General features: G+C 35.7%; 1 protein-coding gene across 1 annotated transcript; it reads left to right on the top strand.

Annotated features, from left to right (window-relative positions):
* Positions 1-18,209: 18,209 nt before the first annotated feature.
* LOC308630321 (myelin P2 protein) lies at positions 18,210-21,772 on the top strand (the record flags this gene model as incomplete). The annotated part of the gene is made up of 4 exons (XM_081258872.1): positions 18,210-18,282; positions 20,209-20,381; positions 20,598-20,699; positions 21,722-21,772. The coding sequence occupies 4 exons, from the start codon at positions 18,210-18,212 to the stop codon at positions 21,770-21,772; spliced, it is 399 nt and encodes a 132-aa protein (XP_081114998.1).
* Positions 21,773-23,952: the final 2,180 nt, after the last annotated feature.

Here is a 23,952-nt window from a genome sequence, read left to right as displayed (position 1 = left end):
AAAGAGAATATTTGAAGAAATAATGGCTAAAAATTTCCCAAATTTGATAAAAGACATGAATGTTTATATCCAAGAAGCTCTACAAACTCCAAGTAGGCTGAACCCAAAGAGACCCACCCTGAAACAATGAAAGACAATCTCTCAAAAGACAAAGACAAAGAGAAAACCTTGAAAGTAGCAAGAGAGAAGTGACTCATTCCATACAAGTGATCCTTAATAATATTGTCCAAAGATTTCTTATCAGAATGTTTGGAGGCCAGAAGGCAATGAGTTGATATATTCAAATTGCTAAAAGTAAATATGGTCAACTAAGAATCTTGTATCCAGTAAAACTTTCCTTCAAAAATGAGGGAGAAATTAAGATATTCCCAAATAAACAAAAGATGAGGAGTTACCACTATACCTGCTCTACAAGAAATGCTAAAGAGAGTCCTACAAGTTGAAATAAAATGACACAAGCAGTATCTCAAGTGGAATTTATTCATGGAATGCAAGGATGATTCAACAGATGAAAACTCATCAGTGTAATATATGACATTAACAGAATGAAAGGAGAAAAAAAACACACAATCACCTCAGTTGATGCAGAGAAAGCATTTGACAAAATTCAACATTCTTACATGTAGAAACATTCAATAAACTAGATGTAGGAGGAAAATTCCTCAACATAATAAAAGCCATATATGAGAAACCTCAGTGAACATTATACTCAATAGTGAAATCTGAACGTTTTTTCTTTATGATAATGAGCAAGGCAAATATATCCACTCTTGCTACTTCTATTCAATGTAGTAATGGAAGTACTATTCAGAGTGATTAGACAAGACAAAGAAATAAAAGGCATCCAAATTGGAAAGAAAGAAATACGATTATTTCTATTTACAGAAAGTATGATCTTATATGAAAAAAGGTCCCCCTACAAAAAATTGTTAGAACCAATAAATAATTCAGCAAAGTAGCAAGATACAAAGTCAACACACAAAAATCAGTTGCATTTCTATACATTAACAATGAACAATTTAAAAAGTTAATTAAGAAAACAGTTCCATTTACAATAGCATCAAGGAGAATAAAATACTTAAGAATAAACCAAGAAAGTGGAAGTTTTGTGCAATGAAAACTATAAAAGAAATTTTTAAAAGACATAAATAAATGGAAAGACATCCCATATTCATAGATTGGAAGATGCCAATACTATTCAAAACGATCTACAGACTTAATGGAATCCTTATCAAAAGTCCAATGATGTTTCTTGCAGAAATAGGAAAGCCCATTCTAAAATTCATATGGAGTATCAAGGGACTCTGAAGAGCCAAAACAATCCTGAGAAAGAAGAACAAATTTGGAGAATTCACATTTCCTGATTTCAAATCTTACTACAAAGCTACTATAATCAAAACAGTGTGTTACTGGCATAAACTCTGACCTATAGACAAATGGAATAGAAAAGAGAGTCCAAAAATAAACTCTTGCGTATATAGTCAAGTGATTTTCGAGAAGTGCACCAAGACCATTCAATGGATAAAATGCAGGCTTTTCAACAAATAGTGCTGGGAAAACTGGGTATCCACATGCAAAAGAATGAAGCTGAAGCCTTGTTTAACACCATATGTAAAAGTTAACTCAAACGGATCCATGACTCAAATGTAAGAACTAAATCTTAAAACTCTTAGAAAAAAATGTAAGGTTGAAGCTCCACAACATTGGACTTGGCAATGATTTCTTGAATATTACAGCAAAGGCACAGGCAACAAAAGAAAAAATAGACAAATTTGATTCCAGGGAAATTAAAACTCTGTGCAACAGAAGACATTATCAACAGAGTAAAAACGTGACTCACAAAATGGGAGAAAATATTTGAAAATCATACTTCTGATAAAGGATTAATATCCAGAATATATAGAGGGCTCCTAAAGCTCAACAATAAAATATTTGATTCAAAAATGTGCAAATGGGGCTTCCCTGGTGGTGCAGTAGTTGAGAATCTGCCTGCTAATGCAGGGAACAGGGGTTCGAGCCCTGGTCTGGGAGGATGCCACATGCCACGGAGCAACTAGGCCCGTGAACCACAACTACTGACCCTGCGCGTCTGGAGCCTGTGCTCCACAACAAGAGAGGCTGCAATAGTGAGAGGCCCGCGCACCGCCATGAAGAGTGGCCCTCGCTTGCCACAACTAGAGAAAGCCCTCGCACAGAGATGAAGACCCAACACAGCAAAAATAATAAATTAATTAATTAATAAACTCCTACCCCCAAACATCTAAAAAAAATAATAAAAATGGGCAAATGTCTTGAATAGACATTTCTCCAAAGAAGATACATAAATGGTAAATAAGCACAAGAAAAGATGTAGAAAATCGCTAATTATTAGTGATCATGTAAATTAAAATTACAATGGGACACCACCTCACACCCATTAAGACAGCGGCTATAAAAAAACAACTTGTTGGTGAGGATGTGAAGAAATTGGAATGTTGGTGGGAAGGTAAAATGATACAGCTGCTGTGGAAAACAGTAGGACAGTTCCTTAAAAAATTAAAAATAGAATTACCATGTGATCCAGCAATTCTACTTCTGGGTATACACCCAGAAGAATTGAAAGCAGGGTCTCAAAGAGATACATGTATACCCATGTTCATAGCAGCATTACTCATTTATTGCTAAATTGTAGAAGCAATCCAAATGTCCATCAAAGGATGAATGTATAAGCAAAACGTAAATACCACCTTTTGATTATCCAATAGAATATTATTGTGTTAAAAAGCAAGAAAATTCTGAGATTTGCTACAACATGGATGAACCTTGAGGACATTATGCCAGATGAACTAAGCCAGTCACATACACACAAAAACAAATACTGCATGATTCCACTTGTATGAAGTACTTAGAGTAGGAAAAGTCATGGAGGCACAAAGTAGAATGGTGGTTGTCAGGAGGTAGGGGAGTGGACAATGGGGAGTTACTGTTTAATGGGTAGAGCTTCAGTTTTGCAAGATGAAGAGTTCTGGAGGTGGTGGTGATGGTTGCACAATATGAATGTATTTAATGCCACTGAAGTGTGCACTTAGAAATGGTTAAGACAGTTAATTCTATGTGATGTATATTCTACCACAATAAAAAGTCAGAAAAAAATCTAGTGTGGCTCCAGCTATTTTATGTACAGCAGTAAATTAGCAGACATATTTCTGAATACTTTCATAGCTTCTAGTACCTATTTAACTTCATCAGTATCCCTCACCAGTGGATAATGTAGCATCTTAAAATTGAAATTTATTTAAAAGTATTTAATCTCTAGGGCTTCCCTGGTGGCGCAGTGGTTGAGAGTCTGCCTGCCGATGCAGGGGACACGGGTTCGTGCCCCGGTCCGGGAAGATTCCACATGCCTCGGAGCGGCTGGGCTCGTGAGCCATGGCCGCTGAGCCTGTGCGTCCGGAGCCTGTGCTCCGCAACGGGAGAGGCCACAACAATGAGAGGCCCGTGTACTGCAAAAAAAAAAAAAAAAAAAAAAAAGTAGATGTCTAGTCTTGTGTAGATTAGAATGTAGTGAATTACTATTTCTGACCGATTTCTTTCTGCATTTATAGAGAATCATAACATTAGATGGTGGCTCAATGATTCATTTCCAAAAATGGCTTGGCAAAGAGACAACAATCAAAAGACAAATTGTAGGTGGAAAAATGGTAGTGGTGAGTTTTCTCTAAATTTAATATTTTTAGAAGCTCCTATTTGAGGCATGCCTTTCAAATTACTCAGTTGTCTTGTATCTCAAATAGAGGGTCTGGGGAAAGAGGAAGAGATCAAATTTAACATGTCATGTACCAACTCTAATAGATCCCTCTTTGTTTTTAGGAATATATCATGAACAATATTGTCAGCATTGGAATCTACAAAAAGGTATGAAGAAATTGTATGCGTCAGTGAAAACTTGTTCACTAACAGGAAACTGGGACTTGAAGAAGCTGTGCCTCAGGGCCAGTGATTTTTTTTTTAAATTGCTCAACATAAATTTGCCCAATAAAACCAAATTAAGTGCAGTTTTGGAGCTGTGTAATCTTGAGGGTTAGGGGCAATCTGATAAATTGGTGAGATAAGAAACTTCTTGTCTCTCATGTAATTGTAAGATCACCAAAGTGCCCTTTATTCTTTGTACACCTGAATTCTGCAGTCACTGATTTTCCTCTAGTGGACCCATTCCATTTAGGTTAATGCTTTCTGTCAAAGGGTGCTCTGTTGAAATTCATGTGACCTCAAAGGGGGATACATTATAATCATTGGAACCCACTTTGGGCATCACAGATTTTGAAAATCAACGTTGCTTTTTATTTTTGATTTTTGCAGAAGGCTGACCATGTATAAAGTAGATAGGATAGATAGATAGATGGATAGATAGATAGATGATAGATACATAGATAGATAGATAGAGAGATGATAGATAGATAGATAGATGAGAGAGAGAGATTACAAAATAGAGCCTGGACATTATACACTGTGCATGAATTATTATAGAACATTTAAAACAATCATTATCTTACTTTTCCATAAACTTATTTAAAATAATCAGGCTAGTGCATCAGTCACCATTTCTTACAACTTAGTCTTTGCAGAATGATATTTTATTAAATGCCAGTCCAGAATTTCTAAATGCCTAGTAGGAATATAATTGTTAGAGCTACACAATGTCCCTCAATAGTTTCACCAAGTACTTTTGCTAGGAAGTACTCTCAGGGCTTAGAGCAAAACAGAGTAATATAGGTAAAATTTAAAAATTGAGGGTATTTGTAGCAGTGGGAGGAGGAAAAGGAAAAAGAGGAAGAATTATGTAAATCTCATGTTGCATCTTAAACTTAAAACCAGATAGTAGTTGGTGAAATGTAACTCCTGAGCATAGTGTTAAATATGTGCTAATTTGTCATCTAAATTGGGTGAGAAGTGAAAAGTGGAAAGAGGCACTTTCAATAATTACACCTGGGCAACAAGCCTAAACTGGGACTGTCCTAGGCAAACTGGGAGGTATGGTTACCTCAGTAAGGATAAATTTAAGAGTAATGTACAAAAGGACTGAGCATAGTGTTGGGACAATAGCTGAATTCTTGTCCAAGGAAAGGAACTAGGCTGTCATATTAAACCCTGAAGACCTTTGAGGATACAGCTGTGCACTTGAAGTGATGGGCTTGGTAGTAGCCACACAACTGCCAGATGTGGCCAATGACAGTCATCCCCCCATGGCTTGTCTCTGTCCTTCCTAAAGGACTCAAGTGTGTACAAAATGTACCTGTGCTTGTTTGCCAGAAGTCAAAGAGGATTTCAGCCCCCAAGGTAGCGTCCTGTGCACAAAGCAGAGCAGAAGCCAATGTCTCCTTCATCAGAAGATGGTCTCTGCAATGGGGCTGCAGATGACAGCACTTAAGCAACAACCCAGATCAAGGGCCAAAATGTTTTCCACAACCATTAGGAAGGGGGTATTCTTCTAAAAAGCACTAGGCACTTACTTAAATCTTAGTCTTTACAGAGGCAAAATTTATAAAAGAATAATATAGTTCTGAATGTTCAAGACATTTCTCCTCTCATAAATGTCACAGCTCAAAGTACACACAGCCTAAATGAGAAATAAAAGCCTGCTGTGGTGTCTTTAGTAGGTAGAATCAAACATGCTACTCCTGAGGAAATCACTGATCCAGCAAGTTCTTATTCAGTGACCACAGTTTGTTCAACACTGTATTAGGTGATGGCAAACAGCAATAAGTTAGAGATGGAGTTCACAACTGCCTTTTTATGTTACAAGTAGCAGAGGCATGTTGAAACCCTATTGCTTTTATTTTTATTCTCAGTCAAATCGCGTCAACATTTCTGTAAGAAAAAAACACGTTAAAGTTGATACTGAGAATTATTAGTCTTTACTAAGGACATTCACATGATCAGTCTCTTGGTATATCTGACTTTCCTTCAAAAATAGTCATTATCTATCTAGAAGTAAATCATATGTCGTATTGGTCAAGTTGTACTGGATTTATAGAAAAAGGATAATAATGACACTTTTCATTATGCAATAAAAAGCCATTACTTATTCACTTTCCAAAAGGGTTTGAAGTAGAGGAAGTGAGAGAAGATTTTACAAACCACAAAGGAAAATATATATTTATTTTTGAATATTTTTAGACTGAATAACTTACTAGTAAACTATTATATTTTAAATCCACACTGAAGTTTACAGGAGAGTATTAATTATCCAAAGATCAACCATACTAAAATCAAGATGAATACTATTATCAAAGACTAACCCACCAGCTTTCTTCTTTAGCCACCCGACACTACTAAGTAAACCACTGACAAAAATAATTTGTTTTGAGCACTCTTAGTGTATTTAATTTTCATATTTTTGCACAAAAGTGCAATAAACATAAAAGGACATGCTTTGATAGTCATGAAAAGACAATTGATTACTCCAAAGATAGTAACAGAAAATAGTTGGAAACTTAGGATGAAGAAATCGGGACATAACCAAATCCTCAAGTTATGGGTCTTAAGATTTCTATTTTAAACATTTACAGGGAAATATAGTCTGTCCACTTTGAAGTTTGGTATCTAGATCCTGTGTAATTTTTGCAGAGGGACAGGGTGGGGAGGGACCATCCAACCACCAACCCCATGAAAAGAGGAGGTGCCTGTTATGCCAGAGACACATTGCAGGGAAGTGAAATGAATGGGGTTTGAGAACCAGGCAGAGCAGGGCTTGAATCCTGCTTCTGCCACTGAAAGCTTTGTGAGCTGGCACAAGCTGCTCATCCACTTTAGTTTTTTCCTTTGCAAAATGGAAACCGTCTACTTCACAGGGTTGTGATGAGGGTAAATGAGACATTCTGCAATGGACCAGCACAGGGAATCCCTCACGTCTTCTCATTTTCCCCACATCCCCCTCCCAGATAATACGGTGACTAGAATGCAAAGAATAGGAACCACGGAACTGAAGGTGTGTGCACTAAAACAGTGGGCAGAAGAAGTCGGATCAGAAGAGTGTCACCGCAGAGGTAGGCAGGGTCTAGAAGCAACTAATCAGTTAGAAATGGGATTTGGGGAAAATGGATTCCTGTTTACTTTGTAAAATAGAGTTCAGGTGTCAATACATATGCCACAAAACAATTTCACAAAAGTTTTCTTTTTTTTTTTTTTTTTTTTGCAGTACGCGGGCCTCTCACCGTTGTTGCCTCTCCCGTTGCGGAGCACAGGCTCCGGATGCGCAGGCTCAGCGGCCATGGCTCACGGGCACGTGGGATCTTCCTGGACCGGGGCACGAACCCGTGTTCCCTGCATTGGCAGGCAGACTCTCAGCCACTGCGCCACCAGGGAAGCCCAAGTTTTCTTTTTTTTTGATCCTCAGAACAATCAATATTGTACAGGTGATAAAACTGCAACCCAAATGTCATCCATCTGGTAGATGATAAAGCTAGACCAGAACTTATTCCAAGTTTATTATAACATTCTCTCAAAAGATAGATGTTAAGATAGATATTCAGACATAATGTCAGGACTCAGTGTGCCAAGATTTGAATGCATCAGAAATAGTTAATTGCCCACTAGAAATCTGGGCGTGTCCTTCCATAGTATAGCATTGGTATCGAGAAGAGTCTGCAAGCCAGGCACTGCTCAGTACCCAACATGTCTCAGTGGGGTCATGTGACTACTTCCTGCATTGGAGTCTGAGTGGAAGTGAAGTGTGCCACTTCTGGGTCAAGAGAGTAAAGAAGCAAATGCAACCTTTTTCGTCTCTCCCAACCCCTGCCCGCTTGGAGGACTGGACTCTGAAACCTGAAGGGTGGCGTAGGCATGAGATGAACAGATCCAAAGCCTCTGAGTCACCTCATGGAGAAAAGCTACCCATAGACCAGGAGCACCTGCAGTGGACACGACAGGGAGCAAGAAATAAACATCTGGGTTAAGGCTCTGAAATCCTGGAGTTCATGACAGCAGCTAACATTACTCTGAGTCAGTGTGCCACTTAAGAGATTGCATTTGCACTGTGTATGCCATCATGAGCATGTTATAGGCTAGAATTTAACTACAAAATTAGTTTTCAATTGTTTGAAGGAAGGAATGGGTTGGCATGAATAAATGAAAGTACAGTTTAAACATGAATTGATTCTCTGATCTAACTTTAATCAAAAATATGTGTTTAGGGCTTCTCTGGTGGTGCCGTGGTTAAGAATCCACCTGCCAATGCAGGGGACATGGGTACAAGCCCTGGTTTAGGAAGATCCCACATGCTGTGGAGCAACTGAGCCCTTGCGCCACAGCTACTGAGCCTGCTCTCTAGAGCCTGCGAGCCACAACTACTGAGCCCACATGCTACAACTACTGAAGCCCGAGTGACTTGAACCTTTGCTCTGCAACAAGAGAAGCCACTACAATGAGAAGCCTGTGCACCGCAATGAAGCATAGCCCCTGCTCGCCACAACTAGAGAAAGCCCGTGCGCAGCAAAGAAGACCCAGTGCAGCCAAAAATAAATTTTAAAAAATATGTGTTTACACGTGTGTGCATGTATATATGTATATATACACATACATATATGTGCAAACCACATTTTCTATCAAAGCCTTTATACTACCTCAATTACTGAAAATTTTGTAAAACAATCAAGGAAATAAAGTAGGAAATAAAGTTGGCAACCTGGATAACACATGATTAGAAAATCATCTGAATTTTTGTGACTTTATATTTGTTCCTTATGAAATAAAGCTACGCACATACATACAGACACACTTACACACTTTTCACTATGCTTTGCAAGTGAATTATTTTTAAGGGATTCCTTTCTCCCATAGGCTATAAGGGAGCAGATGGTCGAGTCCTAAGAAGTGTTTCCTAGAGCTCTTTGTGCTAATGCCTGAAAAGTAAGACCTATTTTAATGCTATTAATATCACTTTCTCTCAAGAGGAAATGCAAATGGAGTAGAAAAAACTGTGACCAGCTCATCATACCTTGTAATGACTAGAGGAAAACACTGAAATGTAGAACTTCTGTCTCTGGTTCCCTCCCCAGTGAAAGAGTAACCAGTTCTTGGGTGTTCTGTTAGGAATAGTGACGTGAAAGCTTAGACCGGTCTTTGGAAAAGAGGCCGTGTATGTTCAAGTCTAGGAAAAACAAAACTAATTGGATTGTTTGGAGGAATCACAAACTACTTCTTCCCTCTATTTATTGCCATTCAAAAAAAGAAAAGCTATTAGCTTCCCTTGGGCAGCATAATGCAACTGTCACCATAGTAACTAAAAGATCAAATACCCACTGGTGGCTGAGAAAGCTCCAAGAAATGGTTTTCATTAAGAAAGCAACTTTAATCTCAGCATTTTTAAGATGAGAGAAAAACAGTTATTTGAAGCATGAAAGAGGAAGCTATCAAGCCTGAATTGCCATTGTCACCTTCTGTCAAATATATGTCTGGAGGGGCCCAGATGCCCTAGTGGCTGAGTTCTGAAGATAAATAAGACCGTTGGTCTCAGGGCATCTGGTGTCTAAGAAATTACAGAAGGTATCGTCCTACATAGAAATGGTTCATTGGCTCTTTAATGTCATTCATTGCCTCCATCTGTAAATGATACAAAATAAGTATCGGATATTCTAAAATGTCTCTAAATATCTGTTTAACGTATGTCTTCCTTACTGGAGTATAAGGCCCATGAGGGCAGGAACTGTTGCTGTTTCACTCACCATGTTATCTCCAGTGCTACTACAGTTCAATAAATTCATGTTGAGAAATCATCCGCATGCATGCAGGTGAGAATATGTACAATGAACCTTGGAATTATTTTACATGAACTTTCCTAGTATTGTGATAAGATCATGTCATCCTGAATATGGAAAGAACAACCGGCTTTTACCACTGACCAAAGCAATGACTAAATGAAGCAATGGGCGCTACAACTAAGTTTCACACTTAGGTATAACTCACAGCCTTGCTCTTTCCACGCCTCCAGAGCATATAAAAAGGGAAGGAAGCGAAGGAAGGGGAGAGGAGGAGAAAGGAAGTCTAGGAAAATCATATTATTGATTATAAGCATGAATTTTAGATGCTTTCATATTTGTTATATGATTTAATGCAAAGAAAGTCCCTCACAAGTAGAAAATTTACATTTTCTTCATTCATTCAGTCAGTAAACAAATGATTACCTACTGCATACATGCATGGTGTTAAGTACTTGGAATATTATGTGAATAAAATCACATATTGTCCCCACACACATGGAATCAAGACTTCAGTGCATGACATATATATTAATGAAATAATGTCAAAAATCAATTCAAATTAACATGTTAATTAATTGCAGTAACTGTTAAATGAGGAAATACTAGAAAAGGATAGGAAAGATGGCTGAATTGAAAGCTAAAGGATGTCTCTCCAAAGGTAGATAAGAATGAGCTGAAAGTTAAGGATTTACCCAATGGGAGTGGTTATTTATTTTTTTATTGAAGTATAGTTGATTTACAACATTATATTAGTTTCAGGTATACAGCATATGATTCAGTATTTTTACAGATAATACTCTGTTAAAACTTATTACAAGATAATGGCTATATTTCCCTGTGCTAAATAATATATCATTGTTGCTTATATATTTTGTACAAAGTAGTTTGTATCCCTTAATCCCATACCCCTAACATGCACCTCCCTTATTCCCCCTCCCCATTTGTAATCACTAGTTTGTTTTCTATATCTGTGAGTCTGTTTCTGTTTTGCTATATGCATTCATTTGTATTATTTTTTTAGATTTTACATATAAGTGATATCATATAGTATTTTTTTTCTGTCTGACTTATTTCACTTAGCATAATTTTCTCTAGGTCCATCTGCATTGCTGTAAATGGCAGAATCTAATTCTTTTTTATGGCTGAGTAATATTCCATTGTGTACATGTATACCATATCTTCTTTATCCATTTGTCTGTTGATGGAAACTTGGGTTGCTTCCATATCTTGGCTATGACAAAAATGTTTCTATGAACCTTGGGGTGCATGTGTCTTTTTAAATTAATGTTTTCTGTTTTTTTCCAGATATATATACAGGAATTGAATTACTGGATCATATGGTAGTTTTATTTTTAGTTTTTTGAGGAACCTCCATACTGTTTTCCACAGTGGCTGCACCACTTTACATCATTCTCACCAACAGTGTACAAGGGTTCCCTTTTCTCCACATCCTCTCCAACATTTGTTATTTGTGTTCTTTTTGATAATAGCCATTCTGACAGGTGTGAGGTGATATCTCATTGTTGTTTTAATTTGCATTTCTCTAATAATTAGCAATACTGAGAAGATTTTCATATGCTTGGTGGCCATCTGTATGACTTCTTCAGAAAAATGTTTTTCAGGCCTTCTGCCCATTTTTAGATTGGGTTGTTTGTTTTTTGAGTTGTATAAACTGTTTATATATTTTTAGTGTTAACCCCATGTCAGTCATATCATTTGCAAATATTTTCCCCAATTCTGTATGTTGCCTTTTTGTGTTGTTGGTGGTTTCCTTTTCTGTGCAAAAGCTTTTAAGTTTAATTAGCTCCCATTAGTTTATTTTTGCTTTTATTCCTTTTGCCTTAGGAGACAGATCCAAAAAAATATCTCTACAATTTATGTCAGAGAGTGTTCTGCCTATGTTCTCTTTTAGGAGTTTTATGGTTTCAGGTCTTACATTTAGGGCTTTATTCCTTTTGGGTTTAGTTTTATATATGTGAGGAAATGTTCTAATCTCACCACTTTACATGTAGCTATCCAGTTTTCCCAGCACCACTTATTGAAGAGACTGTCTTTTCCCATTGTATATTCTTGCCTCCTTTGTCATAGATTAATTGACTATAGGTGTGTGGGTTTGTTGCGGGGCTCTCTCTTCTGTTCCATTGATCTATGTGTCTTTTTGTGCCAGTACTATGCTGTTTTGATTTCCATAACTTTGTAGTAGAGTCTGAAGTCTGGGAGGGTGATACCTCCAGCTTTGTTCTTTTTTTCTTAAGATTGCTTTGACAACATAGGGTCTTTTGTGGTCCCATATGAATTTAGTATTGTTTGTTCTAGTTCTGTGAAAAATTTCATGGGCATTTTGATAGGGATTGCATTAAATCTATAGATTGCTTTGGGTAGTATGGCCATTTTAACAATATTATTTCTTCCAATCAAGAACAAGGGATACCTTTCCATTTCTTTGTATCGTCTTCAATTTCCTTCACCGATGCTTTATAGTTTTCAGAGTATACAGCTTTCAGCTCCTTGGTTAAGTTTATCCCTAGGTATTTTATTCTTTTTGATGCAATTTTAAATGGGATTTTTGAACTTTCTCTTTCTGATGGTTCATTATCAGTTTATAGAAATGCAATAGATTTCTTTGTATTAGTCTTGTATCCTGCAACTTAGCTGAATTCATTTATTAGCTCTACTAGTTTTGCGGTGTATGTTTTAGGGTTTCTATATATATTATTATGTACAGTTTTACTTCTTCCCTGCCCGTTTGGATGCCTTTTATATCTTTTTCTTGTCTGATTGCTGTGGCTAGGACTTTCAATTCTATGTTAAATAGAAATGACAAGAATGGGCATCCTTGTCTTATTTCTGAAATTAGAGGAAAGGCTTTCAGCTTTTCATCATTGATTATGATATTACCTATGGGCTTAAGATATGTTCCCTCTGTACTCACTTTGATGAGGGTTTTTATCAAGAATGGACGTTGTATTTTGTCAAATGCTTTTTCTCCATCTATTGAGAGGATCATGTGATTTTTATCCTTACTTTTGTTAATGTGGTGTATCACATTGATTGATTTGTGAATACTGAACCATCCTTGCATCCCTGGAATAAATCCAACATGATCATCTTCTATGATCCTTTTTATATATTGTTTAATTCAGTCTGCTAATATTTTGTTGAGGATTTTTGCATACATATTCATCAAAGATATTGGCCTGTAATTTTCTTTTTTTGTAGTGTCTTTGTCTGGTTTTGGTATCAGGATATATTTTGCTTAGCAGAATGAATTTTGGAGTTTTCCCTCCTCTTCAATTTTTTGGAATAGTTTGAGAAAGATAGGTATTAATTCTTGTTTATATGTTTAGTAGAATTTCCCTGCAAAGCTGTCTGGCCCTGGACTTTTATTTTCTGGGAGTTTTTTTTTTAATTACATATTCAATTTCACCACTAGTGATTGGTCTGTTCAAATTGTCTATTTCTCCTTGATTCAGTCTTGGCAGGTTCTATGTTTCTAACATTTTCTATTTCTTCCAGATTGTCCAATTTGTTGACATATAACTGTTTGTAGTATTCTCTTATGATTTTTTTGTATCTCTGTGGTATCAGTTGTTATTCCTCCTCCTTCATTTCTTATTTTATTTGAGGTCTCTTTCTTCTTTTTGGTGAGCCTGGCTAAAAGTTTATCAATTTTGTTTATCTTTTCAAAAGCCCAGTTCTTGGTTTCACTGATCTTTTCTATTGTTTTTTGATCTCTATTTTATTTGTTTCATCTCTGATCTTTATTATTTTCTTCCTTCTTCTGACTTTGGGCTTTGTTTATTCTTTTTTTCTAATTCCTTTTGGTGGAGTTTATTTGAGATTTTTCTTGTTTCTTGAGGAAAGCCTGTATCACTATAAAATTCCCTCTTAGAATGCTCTTGCTGCATTCCATAGATTTTGGAGTGTTGTGTTTCCATTTTCATCTGTCTCAAGGTATTTTCTGATTTTGTCTTTGATTTCTTCATTGATTCATTGGGGTTCTTTTTTAGTAGCATGTTGTTTAGTCTCCATGTGTTTGTTTTTTCCCATTCTTCTCTCTGGAAACGATTTCTAGTTTCATACCATGGTGGTCAGAAAAAAATGCTTGGTATAATTTTTGTCCTTTTTAATTTATTGAGACTTGTGCTGTGGCCTAGCATGTGATCTATTCTAGAGAACGTTCCATGCGCACTTGAAAACAATGTGTATTCTGCTGTTTTTGGATGTGATGTCCTGTAGATATTTATTAAGTCCTCCTGATCTAATGTATCATTTAAGACTACTGTTGCCTTATTGATTTTCTGTTTGGATGATATGTCCATTGATGTAAGTGGAGTGTTAAAGTCCTCTACTATTGCTGTATTATTGTCAATTTCTCCTTCTATATCTGCTGATTGCAGTAATTATAAAATGAGGGTATATTAGAAAACTTTAGTAAAGATGATTGAGTTGAATCTAAAGGTTGTCAACACAAAGGTAGGAAAGCATGATTGAGGTGAGAGTTAAGGATTAATCATATAGGAGTGGTTAGACATTCCAGAAAAAGTGAACATTATGTGTAAAGACCTTGCTAAAAGCAAGGAGGAAATTAGTAGCTCCTTTTCTATTCTCCAGAAGATTTTGTGTAAGATTGGTGTTACTTTTTCCTTAAATATTTGTATGAATTCAGGGTGAAGCCTACAGGTCTGGAGTATCTCTGTGGGAGAAAATTTATTTATAGATTAAATATTAGTAGATTTGGGAGTATTCATAGTTTTACTTCATCTTGTATCATTTTTGGTAAATTGTGTTCTAGGAAATTTATAATTTTTTAAAAAATTTTTCCAATTTATTGGCATGAAGTAGTTCATTATATTATGATCTTTTTAATAACTCTAGGATATATTGATATACCCTTTTTTATACTTGCAATCAATAACTTTTGCCTTCTCTATTTTTAAATCCATCTTGATAAGAGTTTGTCAATTTTATTAGTCTTTTAAAAACTTTTAGTTTTGATGATATTTTCTATAATATGTTTGTTTTATTTTATTAACATCTGTCTTGTTGATTATTTATTTCTGTCATTTGTTGTTTCTTTTTGAGCATATTTTTCTGTCTCTTTTTGTTCTATTTATTTTTGATTAGTGAAGTGTATGAAAATTTGTAGAAATAAATTTAGAGCTAGAGTGACATTATCTTCTTATGCAGAGAGCTTATGTTTTTCTCTTACTGGTAGCCAAGTTCACTAGCTGTCCCAGATCACAGTAAACTAATTTTAAGAGTTGCATTTGCATTAGCCAGGTCTATTTCCAGTTCATCTTTCCTCCTATATTGCAGCCTTTCAAAGTCCCAAACTAAAATATGATTAACCAGGACTCTCCCCCATTTCTCCCCTAACCCTGAAATAATGTCATAAATGTCCCCCAGATTTTGCCTCTCATCTGCCTCTTGCAGAATTCATAGATCACCATAAGGGCAGCAGCCTTAATTATTGGGCCTGTTTCTCTGGTTTTCCTTTTTTGCCCAAATCTTAGACCCTTAATTTTTCTCTGCCTTTTTTTATCTCTCTGATCTCTTGAAGAATTTTTTTATAATTTTGTCTATTTTTTAGATGTCACAGTTTGAAAGTTAGCTTACTTTCTTCATCTATCATGAGGAAGTGAAAATTCTAAGATTTATTTCTATTTTCTCAATTTTTTTAAATGATCATTTTTGGGTTATTTTTTTCTAGTATTATATTATGTGATTTTCCTGCACCAATTATTATCACAATATTTCTATTTTACAGATAATTTCAGACTCACTAGAGTTAAAATTTCTTTCTTGACGTCTTTATCAAGTCATGAATAGACTATAAGTTCCTCGAGGGCATGGAATCTCGTTCAATGATGTTTAACCAGCACCTTGAAGTGTGCCTAGCCCTTAGTAGGCTCTCAATGCTTTTGCAGTTAAATGAATGGAAGGAATGGAGTCACATCTTTGGTATTAAGTGGAGGATCATGAATTCTTTGTTCTTGTGCTACAGGATGATTATCACTTTTCAAATATACAATTGGATATAGCTTGATAACAATATGTAAGGACATTTTATATAGAGCAAGCTTTACTTATCCATTTTGTTTGGACTTCTGGATTTTCTTTTCAGTGTATCATTCTAGTAGCTTATTTTATCTTGAGAATTTATATAGGCAATAAATCACTGAAAGATAAACTCACACTGTAGAGAGACAATGTCCATTTTACAAACATTTAGTTCAAGTGTAAATGTATATGTCTAATTATAATGTGGCTCTGATGTTTATTATCAATTCTTTCTCAGTAGGATATTGATGACTTTCTTATCTAGGAGTGACTTAAAAGTCTCAAGCCAGTATCTTCTCTCATTGTTTTGATCTGTGCCTTTGACTCATACATGGGCCTCAGAATTTCATCTTGGCCAATTCCAGTAGTCAGGTACATTGTTGACAATCCTAAAATATAAAATTTTTCTTTGTCTAAAATTGCTTCAAAGTTATAAGCCTTGCCAATATATAGCTCAATGTTTATATTTTAAGCTCCACTGCTATTCTTATGTGCAAAACAAGGTCTGCAGAAAATTCACACAGCTTTCCTGAATGAACCCCTCCAGATACAAGGGCTCAGCTCAATTGGGAACGTTTAAAGGTCCTTCATAGGTTTAGGCAGAATACCTAAATTTTTGAAGACACAGTCATAGCATTATTCATTTTTATTAAGTGTTTTGGAAAATAACATATTCTACTAATCAAAAGCCCTTTCTTTCATAGCTGTATCTTATATCCCAGTACAATGTACTCCCTCCAGTTACATTCTCCTGGGTCTAGGATTGGGTTAGTTAGTAAACTGGGGAATTTTTCTAGCCACTATGTCATTCCCATCTTGAGTTATACAGGCACAAGTAATTTAAGATGACACTTGGACTCGCTGTGTATAATTCTACATTTTTTACCCAACTTGGACCCTAACCACATAATTGCAATGGTTATGGTGCAGCTATGGCATTGGTAACCTGAGCCCTAGAGGTCAGTGATTCTACCTGCTATGCGTAAATCGATAATTTTCATTATTGTGAATAGTGCCAAACTGTGTACTAAATATATAAAACCTGGTAATATCAGTTGTCTCAAGGCCAGGATTAATGTCAATGTAGAAAAATTGCTAGGAAAGATTATGGCATCAACTTGGTATTCCCAAGAGTAACACTTACGTTCAAAGTGGTTTCATATTTGCTCCCCTTGGTCAAAGACTGGGACTTTGATATATCATATAACCTGGTTGCCTCATCTCTTGATTTTCACTTCTCTTGCTTTTTGAGCAGAGAATTAGTGTCTCTATCCATGGTGACGTCCGTATTGCCTGACCTTTGGCCAGGGCCTCCAGCACACATGTTATAGCTGGAGCAGTGTAAGATAATGGTCTAACATCTATGCACTGAGAAAAAATACCAGGTTCAAATCCTACCTCACCTTATTCAAGTTTGGGACAGAAGTTACCTAACCTCCCCAAGCTCCAGTATTCTCATTGGTAAAATAGATATAATAACAATGCCTTACTCTTGGAGTTGTTGAGAGAATCAAATGAAATAATCTATATCAAGCACTTAGCACAGTGACTACTGAGCTCTCAATATATATTAATATTATTTTTTGTAGAAAATCCTTTCTAAAATTGTAGATTTATTTTAAAGGACTTAAACTCAATGTTGTTTTATTAACCAAGAACCTGCTTAATTTGGAACTAAGATTTTTTTAAGATAAAAATCTTGGCTGTGGTCAAAGAGCGTGTTATAGTGCTACTTGTTGTTCACCCATGAAAGCAATTTCTGTGTTCTGCTGTAATAGACTGACCATATTGTCTGCCTACTCTGACTGCCTTGGATATGCCAACTATGCCAAGCCTCCCTTACCTATGAATACTTCCTCACACTGCTCCCTTGCATTTCTCTCCCACAACATATTTGAGGCAGTTATCACAGTACTCATGGACATTTTTCCTCTCTTTATTCTCTTTCAATAAGAATTCTTAATTGTGCAGACTCAGGATTGAGAGTGAACAAGATGCCTAAATACACACACACACACACACACACACACATATTCATTCATTCGTGCTCATATAATTTAATTTGGTATAGGACTCAACTGATGGACTCTTTTCCAAAGCATTAAGGACCTAAGCACTTCTTAAAAATGTAAGAGCAACCAAAATTTTTTTGAAGGTTCAAATAGTACTGTCATTGATTTTTATAAACATTTTTGGAGACTGAAGGAGACATTATGTGAGGTTCTCTTTTGTCCCAGTGGATGATTGAAGAGCCATTCATTGCCCAGTCCTGACACTGCTTTTCCCCATTGGGTCTCTCTGAGAGTCACATGCTGTGGACATCTTTGAAAAGAATCTTCTGAGGCTTCAGCATCTCATTTGAGTCTCCTGAATCTCACCTACCACTGTGTTGAATTCTCATCCATCACAATGAGCAACAAATTCTTAGGCACCTGGAAACTTGTCTCCAGTGAGAACTTTGATGATTACATGAAAGCTCTGGGTAAGAAATGTTCTCTGTTGTTCTAATTGAGAGGATCCTTTTTGAGAAAGATGTATGACTATTTCCTTCTAACTAACTCCTTTTCCAGGAGACGGGAGTTTGCACAGGTTGAATTATGATCCTCTTCTGGGATTAACCTTCTGTTGTGTCAATCAAATAATTTATTTGCATTTTATTTGTGGCAGTTTTAATAGATTTTAACTCAGATAAGAGCTGCTTAAATGCATTAGAGTGCCCACTGATTTCAAAGGCAGTTTCCTGTCAATAGGGTTTTCATTCCAAACCTGGAGGAAAGAAATCTTAGAAGCTTAGTCAACCTATTTTCTGGCTTTCCTGAAAGTTAGACTTACAACAACTAAAGTGCTCATGAAATAAAGAGTTGAATATACTAAAGTTAATGGAAAACCTTAATTTAAAATTTTGATACTTAGCTAAACCAGAAGTTTTCCGTCTCTACCTCTAGGTTGTCTGTTATTACATAACTATGTGGATAAAGAGTTTGTAAAAAGTGAGTGCTTCATAAAGCAGGATATTTACAGTCCAGGAAAGTTACTGAGAGAAAAAGAAGTGTGTTGTGGCAGTGAACTCAAACTCAGTTACACTAACATCAGGCTTTCCTGGAGTTGGAACAGTGGATGGAGATGGAAAGTCTAGTCATTAGTATAGCAACTTTATTTGCTACTATTTCTAGGGAATTTTCCATAGATATGAGCACAAAAGTGTGAAGAGTCCTTGGAAATGTCCAGAGCTGTATAAGTAAGTAGAGAGTGAAGCCAATGACCTCAGATTGCTATGCTCATCAAAGTACTTGTAATTTTACCTGTTCAGAAAGCATATAAGAAGGGTTCTATTTTTGGATAAAATGAGCAAAATCATGTTGTGTTGCCTGGAAAAATATGGGAACTTATGGGAATAGATTCATACCATAAGATTGGTTAAATTTATGGACTTCACTTTATAGCTGAGGAAGAAGCAAAATACAATATAAGAAAGTCTTAATGAAAGACTCCCTAATTGTGTCATTTTCAAATTTTAGAGTGCATTAGGACACCTGGGGGTGTTGGTAAAATGTAGATTCTTAGTCTCTATTGTAGAGGTTTAGTTTGAAAAACATTGTCCTAAATCATATCAAATAAAAAAAGATTAATCACAATTAGAAGAAAGAGTATCGTTCACAATCCTTTATTGCCTCTAACTCTTCACACTTCTTTATATATATATAAATGTAAATATATGTATATTTATATATAACTCATTTTTTCTTCATGTATCTCTCTCATTTGACATTTCTATTTTTCCATGTATTTCTATAATCTTGGGTAATATAGTAATAATACTTAAGAGTCTAATTTTGTTTTGTTTTCAAATGCAGAAAATTTTTTAAAAAATATTTTATTTATCTATGATCATTTGTAATGGTACAGATCATTTTAGGGGCTACAACAAAATTTCAGAAATGAGCTTCTATCAAGGATATGGCGAGAATTCTTTTCTATATCCATAATATATTACTGAGGGAAAAAATCATAGAATAGCATGTATAAGTCATAGTCTCATTTAAAAAATATATCTACAATATTTATGCATATAAGCTAAAATGTCTGGAATGATCCATACAAAACTATAACTAGTAGTTTTTAATGGAGCATGGGTTTGGATGTGGTAAAAATAGATGACTTACACTATTTAAGCTGAACACTTTTAACTTTAAAATCTGCAGGCATCACTTTTGTAATAACAAAACTTAAAATATTCAAGTCCGTTGACATGTGTTTCCATTAGGTGATGAAACATGGGAGAAGGTCCTTTGCAGTAAGTGTTATTACCTGCCATCTACACAGCTGAGCATAAAATATGGCCACCCATAGTCCGTTTACATAGAGGTTCTCTTGGTCAACAAAATTCTAACAGTATCTTGATTTTCAGGTGTGGGATTAGCCACCAGAAAACTGGGAAATTTGGCCAAACCAAGAGTGATCATCAGCAAAAAAGGGGATATTATGACTATAAGAACTGAAAGTACCTTTAAAGATACAGAGATCTCCTTCAAGCTAGGCCAGGAATTTGAAGAAACCACAGCTGACAATAGAAAGACAAAGGTAAACTCAATTATTTCTCTTCAAATTTGGCCCAATCTACTACTTTGAGAGAGAAGATTACTCCTGCTAGTATTCAAAAGTGTAGACCACTCCCTTCTGTTGAAAATGAATGTGCCTCATAAAACATCCATTATGAAAATGATTCAATACTGAATGAACTGCTTCTTTAATCAACCAAAGTCCAAGCAAGTCAATTATGTAAACCTATCTTTGCAGAGCGTTGTAACTTTGGCAAGAGGCTCGTTGAATCAAGTACAGAAATGGAATGGCAAAGAGACAACAATAAAGAGAAAGTTGGTGGATGGAAAAATGGTAGTGGTAAGAGTAATTTTACTCTAAATACATAAATATTGCCATTTAAATAGAGAAAATGGTTATTTTCAAAATATTCTCTTTTCTTTGCAATACAAATGGATAAGAATGGCTAAGAATAAAGTCAGAGTTAATGTTTGGGTGATCTTTGAACTATAAAGATTCATTTACAGGTACTTCAGGTTCAGATTCAAGAATTTAGAAATGATACAACTCATTTGTTATTTTAGAAATAACAACACCTAAAAATGATTAAAAAAAATATGGGTAAACCTCATTAGTTTAGACACACAAGGAGAAAAGCAAATCTAAATTTTAAAAGCAAAGCACATCCCCAGTCAATTGTAGAATATTTGTAGATAGCTAAGCATTTTGTTTTCAAGAATCCATAGTAACTTGGACTAAAACATGTCAACATCTCAAGCTGAGGCCATCAGAGACCTTTTGTAGTTGGCAGGTAAAAATGATGACAAAGGTTATATGAGATGACCTCTAACAATTTTTTTAAGTCTCAGGTTCTGTTCTTACTAATCAACACACACATTGACTATAGATAGATTTATGTAGTTCTTTGAACATTCTTTTCTTTAGTACAGAGGAGCTTTATCCTTAGCTCCACAGCAGATTTACATGGGGAGTAAATACCAGTATGGAGGCCCCAAAACAGATCAACTGCATGCACATCTCTTGGGGGAGGAGGAGTCATCAGTATTTTTAAATGTTCCCCAGATAATGCAGATGTGCAGATAGTTGTGAAAACCACTGTTTTAGTAGATTTAAATCTGTGCCAATTATGCATAAAAACTTACCACTTAAAAAATATACCTCTGCTGTAACTTAGATCAGCTTTAAAACTGTTTCCCCTGTTTCAATGATCATGATTCCAAATTCCTGGAGACTGACATACTGATATTTTATTTCTTTCTGAGTTTAATCTTATGAGATTGCTTATAATGTCTGTTATTATTACAAATTTACTGTCACCTAGTTTGAGTTTTAGATATTCAATTAATCTTTCTTTTTTTAAGGAATGTAGGATGAAGGACGTGGTCTGCACAAGAATTTATGAGAAGGTCTGAGAAAGTTGTTTCCTCATTGAAGTGATATTTGATCATTTGATGTTGGAAATCAGCTGTTTCCATTGGCGAGGCCTGACTACACTGCACTTTGTTTGTTTTCGCTTTTGTCTTAATAGATCAGATAAGCAAAGGCCTAAACTGAGGATTAATCTAAATTTCAGTGTTATTTAAACATTTTCAATTTGTATGCATGTCATTACTGTATTAAAGATTAAAGTGTGTATATTGGTCAGACCTAAAGAATGGATAATGTCATTTAATTATCTGTGAAGTTCTAACTTATGTTGTATTTTAAATATTTGAAATGATAGTAAAAGGAAGTAATAGCATAGTAAAAGGAAGTAAATATATTGATTGGGGTAGCAAACTCAAATGCCTTCAGGGACCAGGAGAGTAATGGGTTTAGAGCATCAGGAGTGAAGCAAGCTAGAAGAAAGAGCTGTTTTACAACTAGGAGTTCTAGCTTCAGCTAAAAAGGGCAGCTGCTACTCCAGCCAATTTAAAAACTGTGGGTTAATTTACAGACAGTGAAATGAACAGATATTAAAAATAGAGTTGTGACAAATGTATGCACCCATATAATTCGCATCCTGATCAAGATCTAGTACATTTCCTTAATCCCAGAATGTTTTCTCACACTCCTTCCCAGTCAATGTCCTGTCCTGTCCCAGCTCCAACAAAAGCAAGTAGTGATTTAGTTTCTATCACTGTAGACTAGTTTTGCCTGTTCTCAAACTTCATATAAATTGGATCGTACATTATGTGTTCTTTTCTGTTTGCCTTTTTAAAGTCAGCATAATGTTTTTGAAATTCATCCATATTGTTGCATGCAACATTAATTTGTTCCTTTTTATTGCTGAGTAGTATTCCATCGCATGAATATATCACAATTTACTTATCCCTTCATCTCTTAAGATAATTGAGTTATTTCCAGTTTTCAGCTTCTATAAATAAAGCTGCTATAAACATTCTTGTATAAGGCTGTTTGTGGAAACATGAGTTCCTTTTCTTTTGAATATTAACTAGGCATGGAATTACTGGGTCCAGCTGATTTTTGACAGGCAGGAATAGGGGACCACTCTGCCCAGGTAACAAAACTATTTCAGATATATTACATGATTGAGCAAATGAGAATATATTTTGATGTTGTTAGGAGCTAGAATTTTCCTTCTGGAAGAAGGCACATACAAATATGACAGAGGGAAGGCAAGAAAGAACTGTGTGGAAATGGATTGGAATAGATGTAAATTCATATGTATGGATATGTGTATACACATGCATATATTTCTTAGCTCTATCTACCTTAAGAGCTTACAAGCAAAGACATCTCAGTAGGCATAAGTACACCCAGCACTCAGATCTTGGTGTCTAATATATTTTCCACTAAAAAGAATGATGGTTCCTTGGAGAAATGGCTGATTCTGATGTGAGAGCAGGGTAGGTACAACGTAAGCCTGAAATATCTTTTTATGCCAGAAATTAAGGAAGCTTTTCCCCCAAATAATAGAGATATGTCACCAAAATATCAGAGTCAGCTTGAGGGTGCTCTCAATTGGACAAAACTGGGACAATTTGAGAAGAAAATAATAGAGAAAAGTTGTAAATTATAGAACACTGGGAGACAAAGAAGAAACCATGAATACATACTGGAAGAGGGAGAGAGAGAGAGAGAGAGAAGAAAGTATCTTCCTTACAGTAGACTGTCATAGGCTGACTGGTAAATGTGGAAAAGGTGCTGGGATTGGAAAAATTGTCATTTTTTCAACCATCACGGTCAATATTGGCTCAGGCAAGAATTGTCAATGGAGGCAAAAGCTAGAGCAAAATTTTAATTAGGAGCAGGATATTAGGTTGGTCTTAAAATACCTCCACACAGATTGCTTATTAGTTACAAGGGAAAAAATAGTAACCATGCAGTGGAGAAACTGTGCCACCTCTTTACTGAGTAATCACAATTAACCTGATCAACGAGGGTAGATGAAAACCATCTGCCTTCAAATGTGATACCCTGAGAAGGAAGCAACATGGCTTATGCAGTATTCTAGCCTGGAATCCTTATCTAGATCTAATCATGAGGAAACAGCAGACAAATTCCAAATGAGGAATGTTCTATTAAAAAGGGGAGGAGGGGGCCTCCCTGGTGGCGCAGTGGTTGAGAGTCCACCTGCCGATGCAGGGGA

Source organism: Mesoplodon bidens (assembly GCF_964165515.1).
Source record: "Mesoplodon bidens genome assembly, chromosome: 16".
In the NCBI taxonomy this organism is placed as follows: Eukaryota; Metazoa; Chordata; class Mammalia; order Artiodactyla; family Ziphiidae; genus Mesoplodon; species Mesoplodon bidens.
The sequence above is the reverse complement of the archived record's forward strand: the minus strand, read 5'-3'. Positions and strand labels throughout refer to the sequence as shown.